Source organism: Girardinichthys multiradiatus, chromosome 3 (genome assembly GCF_021462225.1).
Source record: "Girardinichthys multiradiatus isolate DD_20200921_A chromosome 3, DD_fGirMul_XY1, whole genome shotgun sequence".
In the NCBI taxonomy this organism is placed as follows: Eukaryota; Metazoa; Chordata; class Actinopteri; order Cyprinodontiformes; family Goodeidae; genus Girardinichthys; species Girardinichthys multiradiatus.
The window spans coordinates 19,837,521-19,857,676 of NC_061796.1; the positions used below are offsets into that span (position 1 = coordinate 19,837,521).

The window sequence follows — 20,156 nt, forward strand, 5'->3', positions numbered from 1 at the left end:
TATAGCAGCTAGTACAGTACAGTTACATGGTGGTAATCGTGTCTTTATTGAGCGCATTCTGCCCTTTTCCTCCTTTAGGTTATACTCAAAGGCTCTCTCAGGCTATGGGAGTGTCGATAACAATTATTTGCTCTTGTTAGTGTGATACGTTTCTTTTATATTTTTATACCACAGTGTGAGAGATAATTGGAGCATTCATATGTGTAATTGCTTTCCTGCACCTTGGAGATATTCAAAGTTTTACAAATTTATAGGAAAGCTTCTCTGCTGGCTTTATTGTTATCTGGTTATTTAAAATACTACAGTTTGCACATGCTGCAGCCTTTAACTGAAAGCATATTATTGACAGAGCTGGTTCTGTTGGACTGGATCCATACATAATGTATTATGATGTTATACCTATGTCGTCTGCACAGGCTTTAACACTAGCAGGAACATTTCCACACATTATATCTAGTGTCTTCTCAGGTCTCCCAGTGAAATGATATTACAGCCCATAGAACTATAAACGGTCATGAGATCACTACTAAAAACCAAGTGGACATGCAGTAGACTTGTGATGTCTGATCCATGCCCTCCTTCACAGAGCTTTATCCAATAAACACTGGAGCTCGCTGCTCCATGCTCGCTGCCCGTGTCAGTGGACGTTTTTTCCTGATATCTCTCAACGACGTAAACGGCAAAGCAATAATGTCTGTTGTTGTGAAACTGGCCTGTTATTGCCCTACCTGATTGTTGGATTGGATTTGTGATTGAACTTGGTAGCGAGCTGATTCTGTTTTGTTTTAAATGTGACCAAAGGGTTCCCATCTTTTACAGCCAATCATAAACGGTGCCGGAAGGGCTGCTGATGTTCACCACCTTTAATGACATTAGATGCTAAAGACGTAGCTTGATTCCTGGGGTCTCTACAGCCATGGTCCCCCTCTCTGTCAGAGGGAAGCTAACATCTGTAACTGTAGATCTTGTTAACAAGACGGAAGGAATGGGTTTGCAACTATGCTTGGCCAGTACCAAGGTGGTGAAAAGTTCTGGTTTCAAAACTGTTGAAATACTGTTTCTGCTAGAGATATATGAATTGATCGGCTGGAGATTGGAATCTACTAGTTTTTCCTGGAACTGGCTCTGCATCAAGAATTGAATGATCAGATTTTTTTAATCCCCTTATTTATTAAATGAATGAAACTAAGAACTTCCACTGTTTTTAGTCACCAGCATGTGTGCTCATGGGCTTTTTTAAGATTAAGGTTAGGCAAATATGTTTTGATGGCTTAATGGGAATAATATTACATCTGCATTTTCTTTGGACTTTAAATTACCGAAATAACGAATTAATCTACATGGCCAAGTCAGGCCTTAGGCCAGGAAAAGCCTGATCAGTGCATTTAAGTGTGAAATTTCTGAAACAATTTTGAGTTTTACTCTGAATCAGCTTTATTGACCAAGATTGTGTGCATAAACACAAAGACTTTGACTGTGTATTCACGTGCTTACAACGTACAGACAGTAAGAATAAATGCATAAACCTTAGAGGAAATAAAAGATAAAAAAGAACAAAATGTACATATGTGTATGTACACCCAAGATTTCTTTCGATTTTTTTTTTTTTTAAAGTCAGGTTGTGATAGAGGAAATTGGCTTATTTTGTTTCACAGCAGAGTAGCTGACAACTCTGCTGTAAGGTGTTCATTGTGTTCATTGCTGTTCAACAGCCTGGGGGAAAAAACTGTCTCCGTGGCGGCTGGTTTTTGTGAATAGCTCTCTGTAGCGCCAACCAGAGAGTAAAAGTCTAAACAGTTTGTGTCCTGGATGTGTGGGGTCTACAGAATGATTTGTGGCCCATTTCCTGACCCTAGACCTGTACAAGTATTGGATGGAGGGGAGATCAGCCCTAATGATCCTCTCTCCAGGTCTTATTGTTCCTTTCAGTTTGGACCTGCCCTGTTTTGTGGCTGAGCCAGACCACACTGACAGGCTGAATTATGGCTGTGTAAAAGGTCTCCAGAAGCTCCTGTGGAAGGTTGTACTTCTTAAGTTGCTGGAGGAAGTACAGTCTCTGCTGGGCCTTATTTCGAACAGTGTCATGTGAGGACCACTGCAGGTCCAGAGAAAGGGTGGTTCCTAGGAACCGGAAGTGATCCACAGTAGACAGTGTTGTTGAGGATGGTGAGGGAATGTTGGGGGTGTTTTCCAGAAGTCACTATCATCTCCACCGTTTTGAATGGGTCACATAGTTCTGACCGCACCAGTGGACGATCCACCTCTCTGTCTATATGCAGGCTCATCACTGTCCTGGATCAGATCGATAACAGTGGTGTCAACTGCAAACTTCAGGAGTTTCACAGAAACCTGCTGAGGTGCAATCATTTGTGTTCAGGAAGAAGAGGAGGAGTCGGGAGAGAACACAACGCTCGGGGGGTGCTGGTGCTGATGTTTCTTGTGCAGGAGAAGATGCTCCCCAGGATTACCTGGTGCTGCCGTTTAGTCTGGAAGGAGGCCAGTACTGTGAGCTGGGAGAGCTTCTGGTGGAGGATGTCTGGGTTGATGGTTTTGAAGACCAAGCAAAAGTCCACAAACAGGATCCTGGCATACTTTGGCTGTGTGGAGCTAAGAAAAAAATTCTGCCCCTCCTCTACACGTTGCTGTGCACTTTTAGTCAGCTGGCTGTAAAGAGGCCACACCACTTAGCCCTTGTTTTTTTTTTTGTTGCTTTTTTTATAAAGAGCAGATGACATTTGCTTGGTGTTTATTCCAATATTTCTGCATCAGAATAACAATACTATATATATATATATATATATAGTATAACTGTCAGTCAGTACTTTTCTATGCCGCTTCTTCCATAGTGGGTAAGCTGGTGCCTATCTCCAGCAGTCTACGGGCGTGAGGCGGGGTACAACCTGGACAGGTCGCCAGTCCATCGCAGGGCAACACACAAACAACCAGGCACACGCTCATTCACACACAAATTAGGACAATTTAGAGAGACCAATTAACCTAACAGGTATGTCTTTGGACTGTACGAGGAAGCAGGAGTACCCGGTGAGAACCCACGCATGCACGGAGAACTTACAAACTCCATGCAGAAAGACCCCCGGCCTGGAGTCGAACCCAGGACATTCTTGCTGCAACGCAATAGTTCTACCAACGTTGCCACCGTGCAGCCTAGTATAACTGTGATAATCCATAAAATGTGATGTTAGCTGCTGCTGAAATAATTGTTGTTAAAAAAAGAAAACTAAGTAGATTATGCTATTCTTTAAATATATATATATTTTTACATAACTCCTGTGACACCATGAAACCATGCTGTTTTTACCAGGTATCATAGTGTGAGAGTCTCATACAGGCCTTAGGCTAGTTACAACTGTAAGCATTTATCACTTAACTACCTTTCCTATTAACACATTAGTATCGGAGCTTTTTACACTAAAAGTGATGCCATACCAAAGTCTTCCAAATATAGTCATAAATCAATATTTCTCTGGTGCAGTGTTAACGAGCAATAACTGGTTTACACCAATGCACATTGGGTTACATCTCATCACGTGTTTCCACTCTGTCTCAGCACGGTGTTTCTCCTTTTATTGCAAACTTTTAGAGAAGTCTCCATTTGTTTTGGGTGATGTTGTGCAGCACCTGCTCAGCATGGCTGTCATGCAGAGCTCTTGCCTTCTCTGCTGTTTAAGGGGTGGGTATTCTAAAAATACCATCTGGGGAAGGCTGGCTGGATATAGCCAGGAGGCAGGGGAAACAAGGCAGCACAGGGAAATTGGCTGCTTGTGTATTCTATCAGACCCAAGAGGGAATGTTTGTCATGAAGTCGCCTGCTTGAGGTTTTCATGGATGTTTACAAAGCAAAAGGGGGCTATATATTTAGCTGCTGTGATTCATGCTCAGCAGATTGCATGGCTACAAAACACAGCATGTTTTTGTTTTTTATTTGGTGTTATTTAGATTATCATAGTTTTAACTGTGCAACACTAGCAACATAGATGGGTTTCATTATTTGCTCTTTAGTAATAAAGCTGAAGAGGTTTTCTTTGTGTCTTTAGCGTAATTTAGTTTTTTTTTTCTTACTGAATGCTGGCAAAAAGATAAAGGCTTAAAACTACATGCATGTGTACACCTTTAAATCCTGTTGCACAGCAGGATGCACTGTGGCCAGTGAATACTGATTTTATCTAATTCAGATTTCTCTCTAACAACTACTGATTAAACAGTGTTATAGATATTTTACTATTAGTGTTTAAGATACCTTGTTTTAATTGGCGCTGTTTAGTGAATAAAAATGAAAATTATATTTGTCAGTTTTAATGCCAGAGATCCTCTTAGGAATGTTATGTTGGAGCTTGTCAGGAAGTGAAAAAAAAGCTGTTTGGTCCTGATGAAACATCTTCACGTTGATGAGAGGCCGCTTTTGTTTTCCCTGAAACAGCTTCTTTCACTCTTTGAGCCAGTCTCAAAGCTTCCCTCTCACAGTTGACACGGCGCTCTTGTAATTCAGCTCGCTAACGAGCCACTCAGAATAGCTTTTATTGGAAATGACAACAGTAAAAACTGCTCAACGGCGGCCACAGCAAATGCTGTTTTACTCCAGCGAGCAACAAATTGGATAACTAGAGTTCCGTTCACCTCAGTAAAGATTTATTTATGTTTTTCCCACTGCGTGGTGGAGCACAGATAACTGCATTATCTAAACTGCCATCAACCATTTCATCATGCCTGTCCTATGTGGCCTCTGCATACTCCAGTTGCTTCTGACCTTGCCGGTTCAACTGCATTGTATCGTTTACTGTCGACGCATGGCAACCTGTGGCGGTAGATGCAGGCAGAGTACCTATGCAGATTCTTTATATAAGAAGGTATAATTGTGTCGACTCGTGAAAACAATATCTGCTAATTGCCTTATTTGATCCTACAGTGGGTCATACTATGAGACAGAGAAATCTTAACATGTAAGAAGTATAAACTACGAGCTTGTTTTCTGGCTGTCAGGGTTCCTAACATGCTGAGGAACATGTGAAGATGTTCCTACTGCAGTGAAGACTGACGGATGAATTGATAAATTGAAGAATCGTTGATGGCTTGAGATAACCTCCATCAACCAGTTAATTCACAACCCCCAGAGGTAACTCTTTGTTGAGACCCATAAACTAAACTAAAACGCTTGGATATCTGCAGTGCAGGCAGCTGATGCTGCTGCTGCTGTCCATGTTTTTCTAACTGGTGGACCGTTACTTGCTTCATGCAGTCTGTTCATCAAAATAACTGCTGCAGAACATGTTTAGGCAAGTTCAAAAGAGTAATTAAATAAATGTTTAACCCCAATAAATATAATCAGATACCCTTGGGCTTTTCCGTTTCCTTACAGGTGAAAGAAATCCCAAAGGTTTGGTTTTACAGGACAGCAGCTGTGCTCTAGAAAGCCAGATTTACACTTCTCAGTCTGTTCAACTGTCTACTTGACCTCAAAGATTGTGTGAGGTCAAAGATTGTGTGAGGAAACTTTGTCATCTATGTATGCCCGCTGTGGTCTACCAAGGCTACGTTCACGCTGCAGGTCTTAATGCTCAATTCCGATTTTTTGTGAAATTTGATTTTTTTTTCTGTGGTAGTTCACATTTTCAAATATATATGACTTGTAGTGATCTCCTGTGAGAACTGCATTCATGCAACTTAAGTGCAGTAGACGACGCAATGACATCACATGTAGCGAGCGTGCTTAGTGTTTTTCGGAAGTAAATATGGATGGAAATGTTGGACTGTATCTTGTGATTTTTAAGTTGCTTTCCAACCAGAGCCAGCACATTAACAACGCAATATTTTTAAGAAGATCGAAAAGAATGAGAGCCAGGTTTTTGGCTAAAATCTTGGGAAATGCTATCAAATATTGCCCGGTTCTGATAAGACCCGTCGAGTTGGGCCTGAATAGAGCTATCCCCCCTAATATTAATTAAATGAGAAACCTCGCTTTCTCTCCATTGACTGCTCTCTGCATTATCGTCCGCCATGGTTGTTATTTTTCTTCCTGCTTCCGCGTAGCAGGACCCCGAATAGTGACGTTTGTCGAGTATCAATGACGTACAGGTCAGATGAATGCAATCTGGCCGTACAGACACAGGTCGCATTTGAAAAAATCGGATCTGTGTGGTTCAGACTGTCATGAAAAGTTTTGATACAGGTCGCATAAGTGCAAAAAAAAAAATCCGCCTTGGGTCACTTCAAGCTGCAGTGTGACCGTAGCCCAAGTCCTTCTTTGCAGCCTTGAAGTGGAGATGGGCAGTTATCGCATCACTTATGGTTATCAGAAGAAAATGATTAATGCTACTAAATGATGTTTACAAACTCCCAAAACTGTCTTCTTTAACTGATGGTTCCATCAGTCTATCCATTCATCTATATATTTGTAAATATGGCATAATGTAATTAGTTTTCCCTTCTTAGTTGGATAGTTCCACCACTTACTGTAACCTATTTGTTAATGAGTACATTTGAGTATTTTCTCTGTTTCTCTAATTGTTTGCATTGACAGATATATTGCCAAGAACTTTCAATTTGTAAACACTTTTTACTGTCACTTCTATCCTTATTGCAATAAACACAACAGTATATCGTGTTTTAAATTTAAAGTCCACTCAGATTCTTTGCTTGCACTCAAACGATGGGATCAATCGCACATGCAGAGACCCTAATATAGGCCCCAAGTCATGTTATTTGTCTTATGTCTGATCCTTTTTTGGTGACCAGCAGTATGAAGCCGCTGTGTACCTAAGCAAGAAAAGTCATTTTTCTTGGCCTACTAAAAAATGTAAGCCCTTAAACAAAAAATAGGCAATGCAACAAATTTCCTTGACAGCAATGAGAAAACTGAGCTTTTGCCACTTCAAAATGCTGTTTCTCTGCTCTGCAGCCCAACTAAATGAAGTGTGAAGAAAATGCCAGTTTCTTCTGTTGGTCAGTTTCAATATTAGGCCAATCCCAGAACCACTGTGTGCCATCACCCCTGCTCCTAATACATATCTGCTAATGCACATCTCTTCCACTGCCCATCTGGCTGGCTCTTTTCAGCCTGCTTTCTCCCCGCTGCCCTACTCTGTTATTGCAGCTATCTGAGTTTGATTTATGTGCGCCCACTTAAGTGGTACACGTTCCATGTGACAAGCTGTGTTTGCAGTGACAGCAACAACATTAAGTTGCGCTGGAAGTCGCTATCTGCTGCACTGGAATGACCTGGAGTTAAACAAAAGACTCGCTGGATTATATTTCAGAACAAGACAGCATAAAAATCAGGGATATGACGCGTCGCCTCTAAATAGCAACACAACCCCAATCATTCCCAATTGGCAGCCGTGCTATGTATTTTCTTCCGGAAAGCAATCATTCTTCCAAGGTTTGCATTTGGATGCTGAATAATTGATTTGGCACATACCCACAGTTGTGGGTATGTGCCAAACACACAGTGTGTTTGATCAACACAACATATTCAATATTCATACTGCTACAACTTATTTAAAGTTAAAATGACGACCTAATTGTGCAGACAAATAAACTATTCACATTCTCACACGGTATCTCGCCTTTAAAATATATTCATGAATGTATTTCAATATAATTCAGTATTTCTTAGATGAGCAAGAAGTAATGAGCTAAACGCATTACCGTTGTAAGAGATCAGTGAGCAGGTAATGCAAGACATAACTTTAATATTTTGAGAAGGACCTGTATATGTGTGTGTGTGTGTGTATACAGGTCCTTCTCAAAATATTAGCATATTGTTCATTATTTTCCATAATGTCATGATGAAAATTTAACATTCATATATTTTAGATTCATTGCACACTAACTGAAATATTTCAAGTCTTTTATTGTCTTAATACGGATGATTTTAGCATACAGCTCATGAAAACCCAAAATTCCTATCTCACAAAATTAGCATATCATTAAAAGGGTCTCTAAACGAGCTATGAACCTAATCATCTGAATCAACGAGTTAACTCTAAACGCCTGCAAAAGATTCCTGAGGCCTTTAAAACTCCCAGCCTGGTTCATCACTCAAAACCCCAATCATGGGTAAGACTGCCGACCTGACTGCTGTCCAGAAGGCCACTATTGACACCCTCAAGCAAGAGGGTAAGACACAGAAAGAAATTTCTGAACAAATAGGCTGTTCCCAGAGTGCTGTATCAAGGTACCTCAGTGGGAAGTCTGTGGGAAGGAAAAAGTTTGGCAGAAAACGCTGCACAACGAGAAGAGGTGACCGGACCCTGAGGAAGATTGTGGAGAAGGGCCGATTCCAGACCTTGGGGGACCTGTGGAAGCAGTTGACTGAGTCTGGAGTAGAAACATCCAGAGCCACCGTGCACAGGCGTGTGCAGGAAATGGGCTACAGGTGCCGCATTCCCCAGGTCAAGCCACTTTTGAACCAGAAACAGCGGCAGAAGCGCCTGACCTGGGCTACAGAGAAGCAGCACTGGACTTTTGATCAGTGGTCCAAAGTACTTTTTTCGGATGAAAGCAAATTCTGCATGTCATTCGGAAATCAAGGTGCCAGAGTCTGGAGGAAGACTGGGGAGAAGGAAATGCCAAAATGCCAGAAGTCCAGTGTCAAGTACCCACAGTCAGTGATGGTCTGGGGTGCCGTGTCAGCTGCTGGTGTTGGTCCACTGTGTTTTATCAAGGGCAGGGTCAATGCAGCTAGCTATCAGGAGATTTTGGAGCACTTCATGCTTCCATCTGCTGAAAAGCTTTATGGAGATGAAGATTTCATTTTTCAGCACGACCTGGCACCAGCTCACAGTGCCAAAACCACTGGTAAATGGTTTACTGACCATGGTATCACTGTGCTCAATTGGCCTGCCAACTCTCCTGACCTGAACCCCAATAGAGAATCTGTGGGATATTGTGAAGAGAACGTTGAGAGACTCAAGACCCAACACTCTGGATGAGCTAAAGGCCGCTATCGAAGCATCCTGGGCCTCCATAAGACCTCAGCAGTGCCACAGGCTGATTGCCTCCATGCCACGCCGCATTGAAGCAGTCATTTCTGCAAAAGGATTCCCGACCAAGTATTGAGTGCATAACTGTACATGATTATTTGAAGGTTGACGTTTTTTGTATTAAAAACACTTTTCTTTTATTGGTCGGATGAAATATGCTAATTTTGTGAGATAGGAATTTGGGGTTTTCATGAGCTGTATGCCACAATCATCCATATTAAGACAATAAAAGACCTGAAATATTTCAGTTAGTGTGCAATGAATCTAAAATATATGAATGTTAAATTTTCATCATGACATTATGGAAAATAATGAACTTTATCACAATATGCTAATATTTTGAGAAGGACCTGTATATATACACACATAGAAGAAGAGAGACTTTCAGTAGAATTCATTATGTCACGGCACTGGGCCAGTATTGATTAGTGACTATGAAATTATATCTGGGGTGTCCCTCATTATTTCTTTTTTATTGGGGCAGAGAGAGGGGAGACATTCAGCAAAGGTTGCCGGGTCCGGTACTCGAATCCGCACCGCGCCCCCCTCATTATTTCTTAAGGCTATTTAACAAATGCTCCTTATAGAAGCCATTGACCAAAGCCGGTTCTTTTGGAAAAGCTTCTCTATTCCCAGAAGTCTCTCTGCAGTTTCTTTCATCCTCTGGCCCATCTTTTGCTTCTGTCTTTTATCTGCTGGCTTTCAATATTCCATCTATCCTCTCTCTTTCATTTCCCCACCCAGCCCTCAATCTTCTCCATAAGCCCACTGCTATCACCCTCTGTCACCAATTAACCAATTTATCGTCTGCAGCCCCGATTCTACTCGTTCTATATCATATTCATTTTGTTTGCCGTCCCAAGCCCCAGCTGCTCCTGTTTAAAAAGAAAATTGGGTCAGATCTTCCCTCACCTGCAACCAACCTCTTCATTAGCTGCTGTTGTTTTCTTGGAACATCCCTCCATTATCCAACCAGCACACAGTACTGAACCCTCCCCTATCCCCCATCGATGCTCTGGTTCAGCCCCCACTCTGCTTCTTCTCCATTTCTAGCTCTAGCGTACCCCACTTCCCATCTGATGCTTTCTTCTTTTTTTTTCTCCTTGGGCTTGCAGCCCCCCACCCCACCTCTCACCCGATGGTCAGCCCGGTCTGTTTCAGCTGTGAGAGGCAACAGGGGCCGGAAGGCAAGGTGAACCGCTTTCGGTGGATGTCATTCTGTTATGTGCTGGGCTAAGAAGAGAAGAGGGAGGGAGAAGGAAGGCAGAGCAAGGGGAGGACAGTGTGATAGAGAGAGAGCAGGAGCAGCGGGATAGAAGCTGAGCGAGAACCAGAGAGAGAGAGAAGGGTCCAGCGCTCACAGCTCGTATCGCTGGCTGGTTTGCCTGCTCACTGTTGACGGATGAGCTGTCTACCCACGGGGCTGGGAAACGGCAGCTTGTGACAAGCTGGGGGAGAGAGGAACATGAATGTAATGCGTACCTTGCCTCGTTTGCTTTCAGATACCGGTCAGAAGAAGACTCCAGAAAAGAAGGATGGGAGGCGCATGTCGTTCCAGAGACCTAAAGGAACCATTGAATATTCTGTGAGTAATGTGCTTGAAACTCCAAGCGCTGCGTGTTAATGTCCTCAAGTATTCATGTGCTTTTCTGCTCTGGTCCTTTGCAGCTGCTGCTGTTAGTGATTTCTGCAGCTTTGACCAGCTCCAGCAGTTTTAAAAATGTAGCAGTTGTTGTGTTTGTGTTGTGCAGGGAACTGTCTGGCCATGCTTCATAGATCACTACTAATGAGAAGAAGTATTTTATAGATTTTTGTTTCCTGGCACGTGTACCTCATTTCTAAACTGTAGAGGTGTGGGTGTGTAAACAAGCATGCAGTACAGCTTTAGATTCATTTTTTTCAGAAAACGTTTGTCCTGTTTAGGATCACCTGTTCAGCAGTGCAATGTTTTTCTCCATTTTGCATATTGATTCATCGTAAGGAGACAGAGAATTGTGGCAGCTTTGTCCGCTCTTTCAGCTAGACTGGAGCAGGACGCACAGACAGGGGTGCTGGCCGGACGTGTATTTGTTTTTCCACTCATTCCCCGTGCAGCAAATCGCCAAACATTCCACCACATAGCTTGCTTGGTCTCACAAATGACCTTCCAACTGCGTTGTCATCTCTATTAATTTAGCTGTTGTGTGCAAAAGGGAGGAGGGAAAGTTGAGAGAGGGAGTGTGAGGAACAGAGAGATAGGACTCCTGTTTCCAGGCATGAACTGAAAACAGAGCTCTCACCACTTTGCCTTGTCTGCGCGTGTTCTTGAAATGACCCTCAAATCCAGCTGCAGTCAGACGGAGCTTTCTCACCTCTTTTCTCCGTGGTAACTGCAAAAAGTGGCAGTGCTGTGTCTCTGCTTCAGCCGTCTGCTGCACGTCTGCTGTGGAGCAAGAAGATGAGAGGAAGCAAGGATAAAGGAAAGGGAATGAAAGAGGGAGGGAGTGTTGGGTTCGCAATGTATTGTTGTCATTCCTGTCCTTGCTTCCGGCTCCCTTTAAATCTCTCTGCCGTCAGGTCTCCGAGCGCTCCTGCTTGCTCCAAGAGCTGCTGTACCTTTTCACTCACAAGCACCTCCGCCTCTCCTGCCTACTAAGCCTGTCAGTCATCTCAGTCCTGCTGATTGACATGCTCGTTTACCTCGCAAGGGTTTGAACAGCCTCGGCTATTACAACATATTAAATCTTAACTCTGAGTGATATCCCTGATACATAACAACAGTCTGCTAGATGGACATGAATGCTGATGGTTAGGAAACATAAGGGAGAGGCAGAATTCATATGGCATACTAATCCTGTTCTTGTCAGCCATCGCTCTCTGTCTGCCTTTTCCTCGTGTTGCCTTCCTCCAGATTACTGGTATTGTGATGGATGGATCGAGCTGTGCCAATGATTTTGTCCTGTGACTTGACACGCTGCAGCGGCACACAGAGAAAGGTCTCAGGGTACGACCAAGTCCCATTGATCGAGGAGCAGCTTTATCTAAAACTCATCTCCCGCACCAGAGGGGGGGAGCGGCGGCCGCCAACATTTCCTGATTTTGCTCGACACCAGATAAGTTTATAAATATCACCTGGCATCCACAGGAAAAAGGAGAATTTCCTCTTGCGGCTGCCTTATCAATGCAATCTCCCTCCCTGCCATCCCTCTCTCTGCTTTACCTCACACACCGGCTTTTCTGTCTCTGGCGTTTTTTTTGTATTGAGAAATAACCTGTGCAGCTGCAGCTCATCTGCCTAGACACTGATAACGCCTGTCCATTCATCTCTGTCCGAGCTATTGGCTGACCTGTATCCAATTAAAGAGCGTTTTAAAGTGTCAGTGAACAGCCTGGTCTTGTTCCATGACAGAGTTCTGTCACAGTCTGGATATTAAGAGGGTAGTTGGTGAGTTGGATCTTCACAGAGCTCCTTCTTGACTCATTGGCAAGCAGAGGATTAGTTAATGTGTTCAAAGCCAGTTGTAATCAAATCAAAAATACCCAGAATGCTTTTATTAGTTTATTATGCACTGACATATCTAAATTTTTCTATGACGACGGTGGCCTTTATTGGACTGGAAGAAGGGCAGATAGAAAGTTGGTGGGCATACAATTATGGTCCTTTTCTATCTGGACTGTTTAGCCTGTAGAGTTACTGTTTGCATGATGCTCCCGTTACTCTCTCTGTGACCATCTGGAGTAGTAAGTGTAGATCTGATTGGCCGCTATATATTACTATTGTGCCAAATTTGAATAAATGGCCTCTGGAGTATAAAAGTCTTTAAAATCTCACATCAATGTAGCCCTTTCCAATGTCAATGTTGCACGCACTAACTTTCATTACAGTTTTATGTACTGTGGAGTCCTTATGTTGATGCAAATATATGGAAGAACATTCGCCCAAGAAGAACAAGACGTCTTCGATGTGTATACAGAGAGGTGAAAGCCATTTATGAAACAACCAAAATTGCGAATGTATGAAGTGTGGAAGAATTGAAATGACCAGAACCCGCTGAAGTCTAGCTTTCTGTTGAAGCAGCCTGAATGAACAGCTAACATGCCTCTGTGGAAAAAACATGACCTTAAACAGCTTCTTACAGTTTTTTGCTTTTCTTTATTTGTTTTTAAACACTTCACTAGTACTGATGGCAGTCTTCAGTATCAGTGAAGTGTTTGACTCTTCCTAAAACAATAACTTCTACACTGCGGAGTATTGTGGTTAACCGAGAATGGCCGTATATTTGAGTTACAGTACGCCCAGTCACTAGTCTGGACGAGTCAAGCTGAAAATTCTGATAGATTTCCAAATGCCTGCTTCATGCCGAAAATAACAAACTGATCTTGAGGTCAGTTTAAATCCAAAGATCATCTCATTTTATCAACAAAGGTCTGGTTGCTTGAACTATACCACAGCTCATTGAGTTGAGACCAGTTGTATGTTGGGTTCATATTTTTTTGGACAGGGCCTGCTCGTCATTAGTGGGCTTAATGTTCAGCCCCGTTAGCAGTGTGCCCCCAGGGATCAGAACGTTGGTCATTTCTTCACATGGTCCAGGATTAATGTAACAATTGAAAAGGAAATTGTCCTGAGAATGAGTCCAAATGACCAGTGATCCTCTGCATGAAGCAGAATAAAATTGCCAACATCACCTCAATAAATAATACAGATTTTCAAGGTTCTCACAGGCTATGTCCTGTTAACCTGGGAGATCTCTGTTCCTCAGTGTTACAACTACAGAATAGATTTCTGTTTAGCTTTCATGTAAAGCTATTATTGTGGTACAGAGACTTATATTAGTGGTGGTGTATCACTGGTCATCAGGTTTGGCCCTACTGGGATGAAAGGAAGTGGTGTGACCGTTGGAGGGCATGAGGGCATTACCTGAGTCACTGTGTGTATATGCCAACCACTCCACATAAACACACACACACTGATAGTAAACTGACCTTTGCAACTTCATGACAACTTCAGTGATTGCATTATTCAGCACTGGGTTGCGAAAGAGATCCCACTATTTGTGCTCTTTAAGGGTCTCTGCCTGTGGAGAACAAGTCAGCATCTTCGACCAGTATCTTCCTGCCTGGGACTTCTGTATAATTTTACTGAACCAAAAAGTTGGTGAGATGAAATGGAGTCAGAAGAAGTTGTCTCAAAATGGAACATGTTTAGCATTTTAAATATTGGTCATTTAAGTTGGCTTTTATCTTGTAAGTTTGTTTTTGTTTCAGAAACACCAAAAAAGAAAGCATTCTGGTAGCAGATTCATTCTAGAGTTGACAGTTTATTACATCCCTATAGATATAACCGAGATTTTGATTGCAGATCACAAACGTTGCCAATGTTGATACTGCATGACACATGGTTGTGATTTAGCTGTAAAATAGTGCAAACATGCTAGTAAAACCATCTTTAAATTGATTATTTTACTAGTAAAGCCAAGAAAAAATCTTTTCTATTGGTGCCTCAAAGAGAGGAGTTCAAGTATATCGATGTCTTGTTTAAGTGATGGTGGGATGATTGGGAACATGGAGAAAGAGATTGGAACTTCCTCTGCAGTAATGAGAGCACTATTCCAGTTTATCATGATGAAAAAAGAGGTTGCCCCTGTAAGGGAAGTTCTTGATTTAAACTAGCTCTTAACCAGCTGAACTAGCATTTGGCTGAGCTCAGTCATCCAGATGGAACTTATTCAAGCTGCTGCTCCTCCGCGCAGAAAGGAATCACCTGAGATGTTTCCGGAATCTAATTAAGATATTCCTGGGTACCTCTCTGAGGGTATTCCGTAGGGAGGAGATGCCTTCTTGCTTGGAGCACCTAGAGATCCTCCAGAATGAACTGTGGAGTGGAGAGGGATGTCTGGGTTTCCATTCTGGAGCTGTTACCTACTTGACCTGAGTGAACATGTGTTTTAACCACTGCATAAGGAATTCAAGCAAGATGTCTTTGTAGTGTCAGTTTTTGCTATATATTTTGGTATTATCAGTCTTGTTCCAGAAACCTATAAAATATGACGGGCAGCTCAGTCTCTACCCCAAGGACAGCTGTGCATATGGTGGGGGACGCTGGAATCAAACTGACATCTCCCCATTTGGCAGACGACTTGTCTTCCCATGTGAGCCATATCTACCCTACTCTTCGGACTCTGGCTCAGGGAGAAGACAAGTCGTCTTGCAATCCGATTCCAGCTCCCTCTTGCTACATGTCGATGTGCCCCTGGGCAAGGCACTTAACCCCAACTTGTGGATGCGTGCCTGTTAGTGAGAGTCATAAGGTGAATTTAGCTCTAGTGTAAAGAGCTTTGAGTGGTTGGTATGCTTGGAAAACTGAAATATAAATTCAGTCCACTTACCATTTAGACCAGAATGAGTCAAATGCTGTCAGCTTTGGGATGTCTGTGTCATACTGCACCCCTATTGCAGGCTCTAGTGTCATAAGGTTCATGGGTTTCTGTCTACAACAGTGGAAAAAGGCCATTGCAGCCTGAGGCACCGAAGAAGCAGGTTAGAGCCTGACACACAGAGCAGAATCCTCGAGAACTTGAAAGTGAGACAACAAAGTGTCTCCTTGAAGTAGTCGGAATAATGTCAATTGCTCCCTTGTCAATTGTAGCAGCTCTAAATTTAGGCCTGCGAATGATCAGCAAGGGTAGTTGCACACAATAAAACATACCATTCGGTAGTAACGGCAAAGTAACCATGGCAACTGTCATGCTAAAGCTGGGCCTTATCCTTCAGCATAACATGGAGAATGATGGCATTAGATGGCATTATGAGGTGGATTCACTGCAAACGCAAACTTTATTTTAAGTTTGATCTTTTTTCTTTTTATTTCCAACTCTTCCTAATGTTCATATGTGTTCGGTTTTAATTTAAGTGTAATTTTTAAAAAAAAGAAGCCATTTGACCTCAGTCCAAAAACAGATCGCATGTAAAAGTAGGCATCCAGTAGCTTAACTGCAATGGTTATAATTAAATGTGTAGCTCTGTGATTATATCTCTTTTCCCATGTTGACCTTTTACATTAACACCTTTTACATTAACACTTTAAAGAGCTTTTCTCATGCTCCACACCAAGACGGAAACAGAGTACTTAACAGAGCTATTAGTCTGGTCTTTCATCCAAGCTGCCCTTGTTGAATCTGTGTGTCGTCCCTCATTTCACATGGTGACCATTAACTTCTCACATAGAGGGTGTCACCCCAACAGGTAGAGCACTAATTATTCATCCTAGTTTGAGCTAAATAATGAGACCTATTGATCCAGAGGATAGGACCATAAGGTCATCCGGACATTAGTAATCATGAGCATGATTGTGGATTACCCTTGCTTTGCCTCCCTCTCATATCCTTCTGTCAATGTGTCAATGACAAGTCTTTATCAGTGGCTCATGTTTTCATGTCCGCTGTCCCCTGCCACTTAATATATCTAGAGATAGCTCCTCTCACAGCACAATCAATGGTTGCATCCCTGAGGTTTCAGTGCAACCAGAGCTACATGTGCCAGTTGCTTTGATACCTCTGCAATGGAGGGAACTAGCTGCACTTTATGGCTCATCTGTATAAGGGATTCATTAAGCCTAAAAGACAATTGTAAACAGATTATTTTAACAGTAGATGGCATGCCAATATCAGCCCACCACGTTACTTTCAGTGTTTATTTTATTAAACCCCAGATATTTGGCCTCAGGTCTGCTGGAGCAAAAACCAGTTGTACAAAGCAGCCAATAAAGGTTAAGCCAAGGCATTGTTTAACAGAATGTAGCTAAAGATGAATCGTTCATCCACTGCATATAAAAGAAGTCTATACACCCACATTAGAAACGGCAGGTTTTTTATTTAAAACTTTTTTTTTAAATCCATAATAGAACATGTCGTGTTTTTCTTTTTTTTTACTGAAAACCAAAAAATGTGAAGAATAAAAATTGCTGCATTAAATTAGTTGCAACTGTACAAACGTAAAACCTTAATTATTCAGTCCTAGCAATTAGTCCTGTGTACAACCTGCCATCTGTTAAATTGAAATGGATCAACTCTGAATAAATTTCAGCTTTTTTAGCAGAATTTTCTTAACATTTGCGTATCCTTTAGCCAAAGCCTAATTTGGCATTACTAAAACCAGACAGCTGCAGGAGTTTCTAGATAGTACTTGCTCTGTCCTATATATGGACTAAGCAATAGGGTTTGAAAGACGATTATAATTTCCTCCAAATAAAACATCCAGCCTTGGCTAAATTCAGCCCCAACTTGGTGGAAGTTTTGATATAACTTGAGGTTTGGGCACATTTTCAAAAGGCATAAAATAGCACCTCACATCAGTAAAGGAACAGCGTACTCGCAGTGAAACATGGTGGTGGCTAATTGGGACTAGACGTTTTATCAAGGTGGATAAAATCAAAAATGTATCTAGCTTTCGAATCCTCAGTTTTAAACCAAAACTTGAGGTATCTGCTGGAAACTGAAGATCAGCATCACAGTGGGTATTAGTACAACATAAACAAATAAAAAATGGAAGTGGCAAGGACAGTTGGTTTTGAATTTGCCTAGCTGAAGTCAAGAACTATATCTGTAACCTGGGGTGGTCTGTAGAAAAGTGGTAGCCTCGCAATCTGATAAATTAAGAGATTTGCTCGGCAGAGTGGACAAATATTACTAAGTGAATATGTGGGATGCTGATAGAATAAGACTGAATGCTGACATTGAATCAAACGTTAGTAGTGTTGATGGAAGGCAACCACATGTTTACTGCTTCATTTTTTTATATTTACCCCCCTAACAGATTTTGTATTTCAGTTGAATTGTACAGAGTTAATGTCACATTTAACGGTGAACGGTGGTTTAAGTCACAAAAACATGCAATTTTTACAGGGTTGTGTAGACTTGTTTTCTTTTTCCACACTCTGTATATAGGACAGTGGTAAGCAGCCAGGATAAAAGGCTTTGACACAAATTAATTCTTCATCCTCCTTACTTATATAAACCAACTCATCTTCTCAAGTAAGATTTCCATTTTGAAATGCTGACCACATACCAAGGTCGTCTCTCTAACATGCTCGGGCCTGGAAATACTCGTAAAATTAGGTGCTTGTTGTTCCTTCAGGAGTCACCAGAAAAATAATTCTAATGTCATGGAAGTGCTCAAGTTATTATCCGGCTTTTTATGGCTCTGTTGTAAATACATGGCAAGTAAGTGTTTGTGTCTCTCATTGGCATTGTGTCACAGAGACATCTCTGATCTGCCTGACACCTCCCATCCTCATTTCGACAGGATATTTATCAAACCGTCACACTGCTTTAGTCTGAACGAACAGTAGGGCTCACTTTACGACACCGATAAGCTGACCATTCTTGTAGCACCCTGCTACTGTCACAAAGGTGTCTAAGAGCAGTTGTTAATGCCAGGAGTGGTGAGGTGAAGATTCAAATGGGAGACCAGACTGTTACCACATCCTCTTTCTTGTTGTTGTAGCGGTTCAGCCTTAGTGGTTTCCTCTTCTGCAGCAAGATGAAAGATGCAGGGGTGTTTCCAATTGCTAACTTGAACATTCAGTTCCTCAATTCTACTGGCAAAATCTAAAATTAAAGGGCTGCATGGAAGCGCAGTTGTTAGTACTGTTGTCTTGCAGCAAGAAGGTCCTGGGTCTCAATCCTGGCCTGGGGTCTGTTTGGGAAATTTGCATGTTCTCCCTAAGCATGCATGGGTACTCCGGCTCCCTCCCACAGTGCAAATAACATGCTTGCTAGGTTAATTGTTCTCTCTAAATTGCACTCAGGAGTGTGTGTGCTTGTTTGTCCTATATGTCGTCCTGTGACGGGCTGATGACCTGTCCAGCGTGTACCTTGCTTCTTGCCTCCCATGCCCCCGTGACCATGCAAGAATAGGGAGGTTTCAACAATGGATGGATGAAAGGAATATCTAAATTCGTTGACTTCATGCATATGGCGTGTCTGTCTTCACTGCTCTGGTTTTATTGCAGCTTCGGTTTTATTCCGTGATGAACAAGCAGTAAAATTCTAAAGGTAACTGATTGCCTCTGAAATATGAGAGATGCTCTCTAATTTGATTTGTTTCCAAGAAGATGATGAAATTAACATTTAATCAAGCCAGATAATCTAATCAACTTAAAATACTGCCACTATAGCTTGTTTCTGCTAGGAAATTTGTCTGACACACAAAAATAGACCTCTGGATAGAAAGAAGAATGTTTAATTGATGTTTTTGAAAAGTAAAGGCACAGCCGCAGATGTGCATCACTTGCAGTTTTCTTTTGCTTACACTACACCTATTGAGCTTGCAGTTTACCATCCAATTTATAGTGCACAATGCTTTCCTCCTTTGCATTGTTCATTGTTAGGGTGAACTTATTGCTGAGTCATTGGGACTGGATTCCAGCAACGTGACTGACCTCAGCTGTTATTAGTTTGTTTCCCCAGATGTTGGCCACCTAAAGTCAGCGAAGCCCACAATAAAGCCTGTGTGAGAACGCTGCGCACTCCCTGGTCATCTTCTGTTTTGATTTTTTTTGTTCCACCCACGCTGTTACAGTCTTCACTGCTGAGCTCTATAACCTGCGATCACAATAGCAAAGATCTGTAACAATGCTTTAATAGTCACTGTGGTATTTTCTCAGATTTCAGCTTCACAGCTGTCATGACACACAGATGTTTTAAACCCAAATCTGTTTTTAATGCTATAAGGAGAGTCTCGAGACATTCCTTCTCCCACTCCTTCCACTCCTTTAATTGCTCAGCAGTGGAGGATGTTGCCACCAGTAATTGACCAGAATCACACGACACTCTGGTTCCAAAAACTAATGAGCTGCACTCTGGAGCCAAAACTGGTGACCCAGGGAGGATTCCTGTCACAGTACTTTTGTGGTGATTCGTCTTTTATGGAGCGTTCCAGCTGGATTTTTGCCATCATTAGCTACTTTCCTTGTATGACTTGTCCGTCAGTTACATTCGGAGTCTTCCCAGAGATGATTTATCAGTGGTGGTGTCACTCCCCTGGATGCTTGAAGAAGTCTTGCCTCATCCGTAGGGTATTCTTAGGTGAGTGGTTGACTGGAAAAATGGGACTAGATTGCCATAAGGGACTGATGTGTTCCTGAATCCAGTTATGGTTTTACATAGTTTACTTGCC

The 20,156-nt window shown here is 42.1% G+C and overlaps 1 protein-coding gene across 3 annotated transcripts in view; it reads left to right on the forward strand.

The window, feature by feature from the left end:
• The window catches only part of oxr1a (oxidation resistance 1a), a 240,598-nt gene that overhangs the window by 172,694 nt on the left and 47,748 nt on the right, over positions 1-20,156 (forward strand). For all 3 annotated transcript variants that reach the window (XM_047356468.1, XM_047356486.1, XM_047356477.1), the window contains one exon: positions 10,502-10,584. In XM_047356468.1, the coding sequence (XP_047212424.1) occupies positions 10,502-10,584 (83 nt within the window). The remainder of the gene's footprint in view (positions 1-10,501; positions 10,585-20,156) is intronic.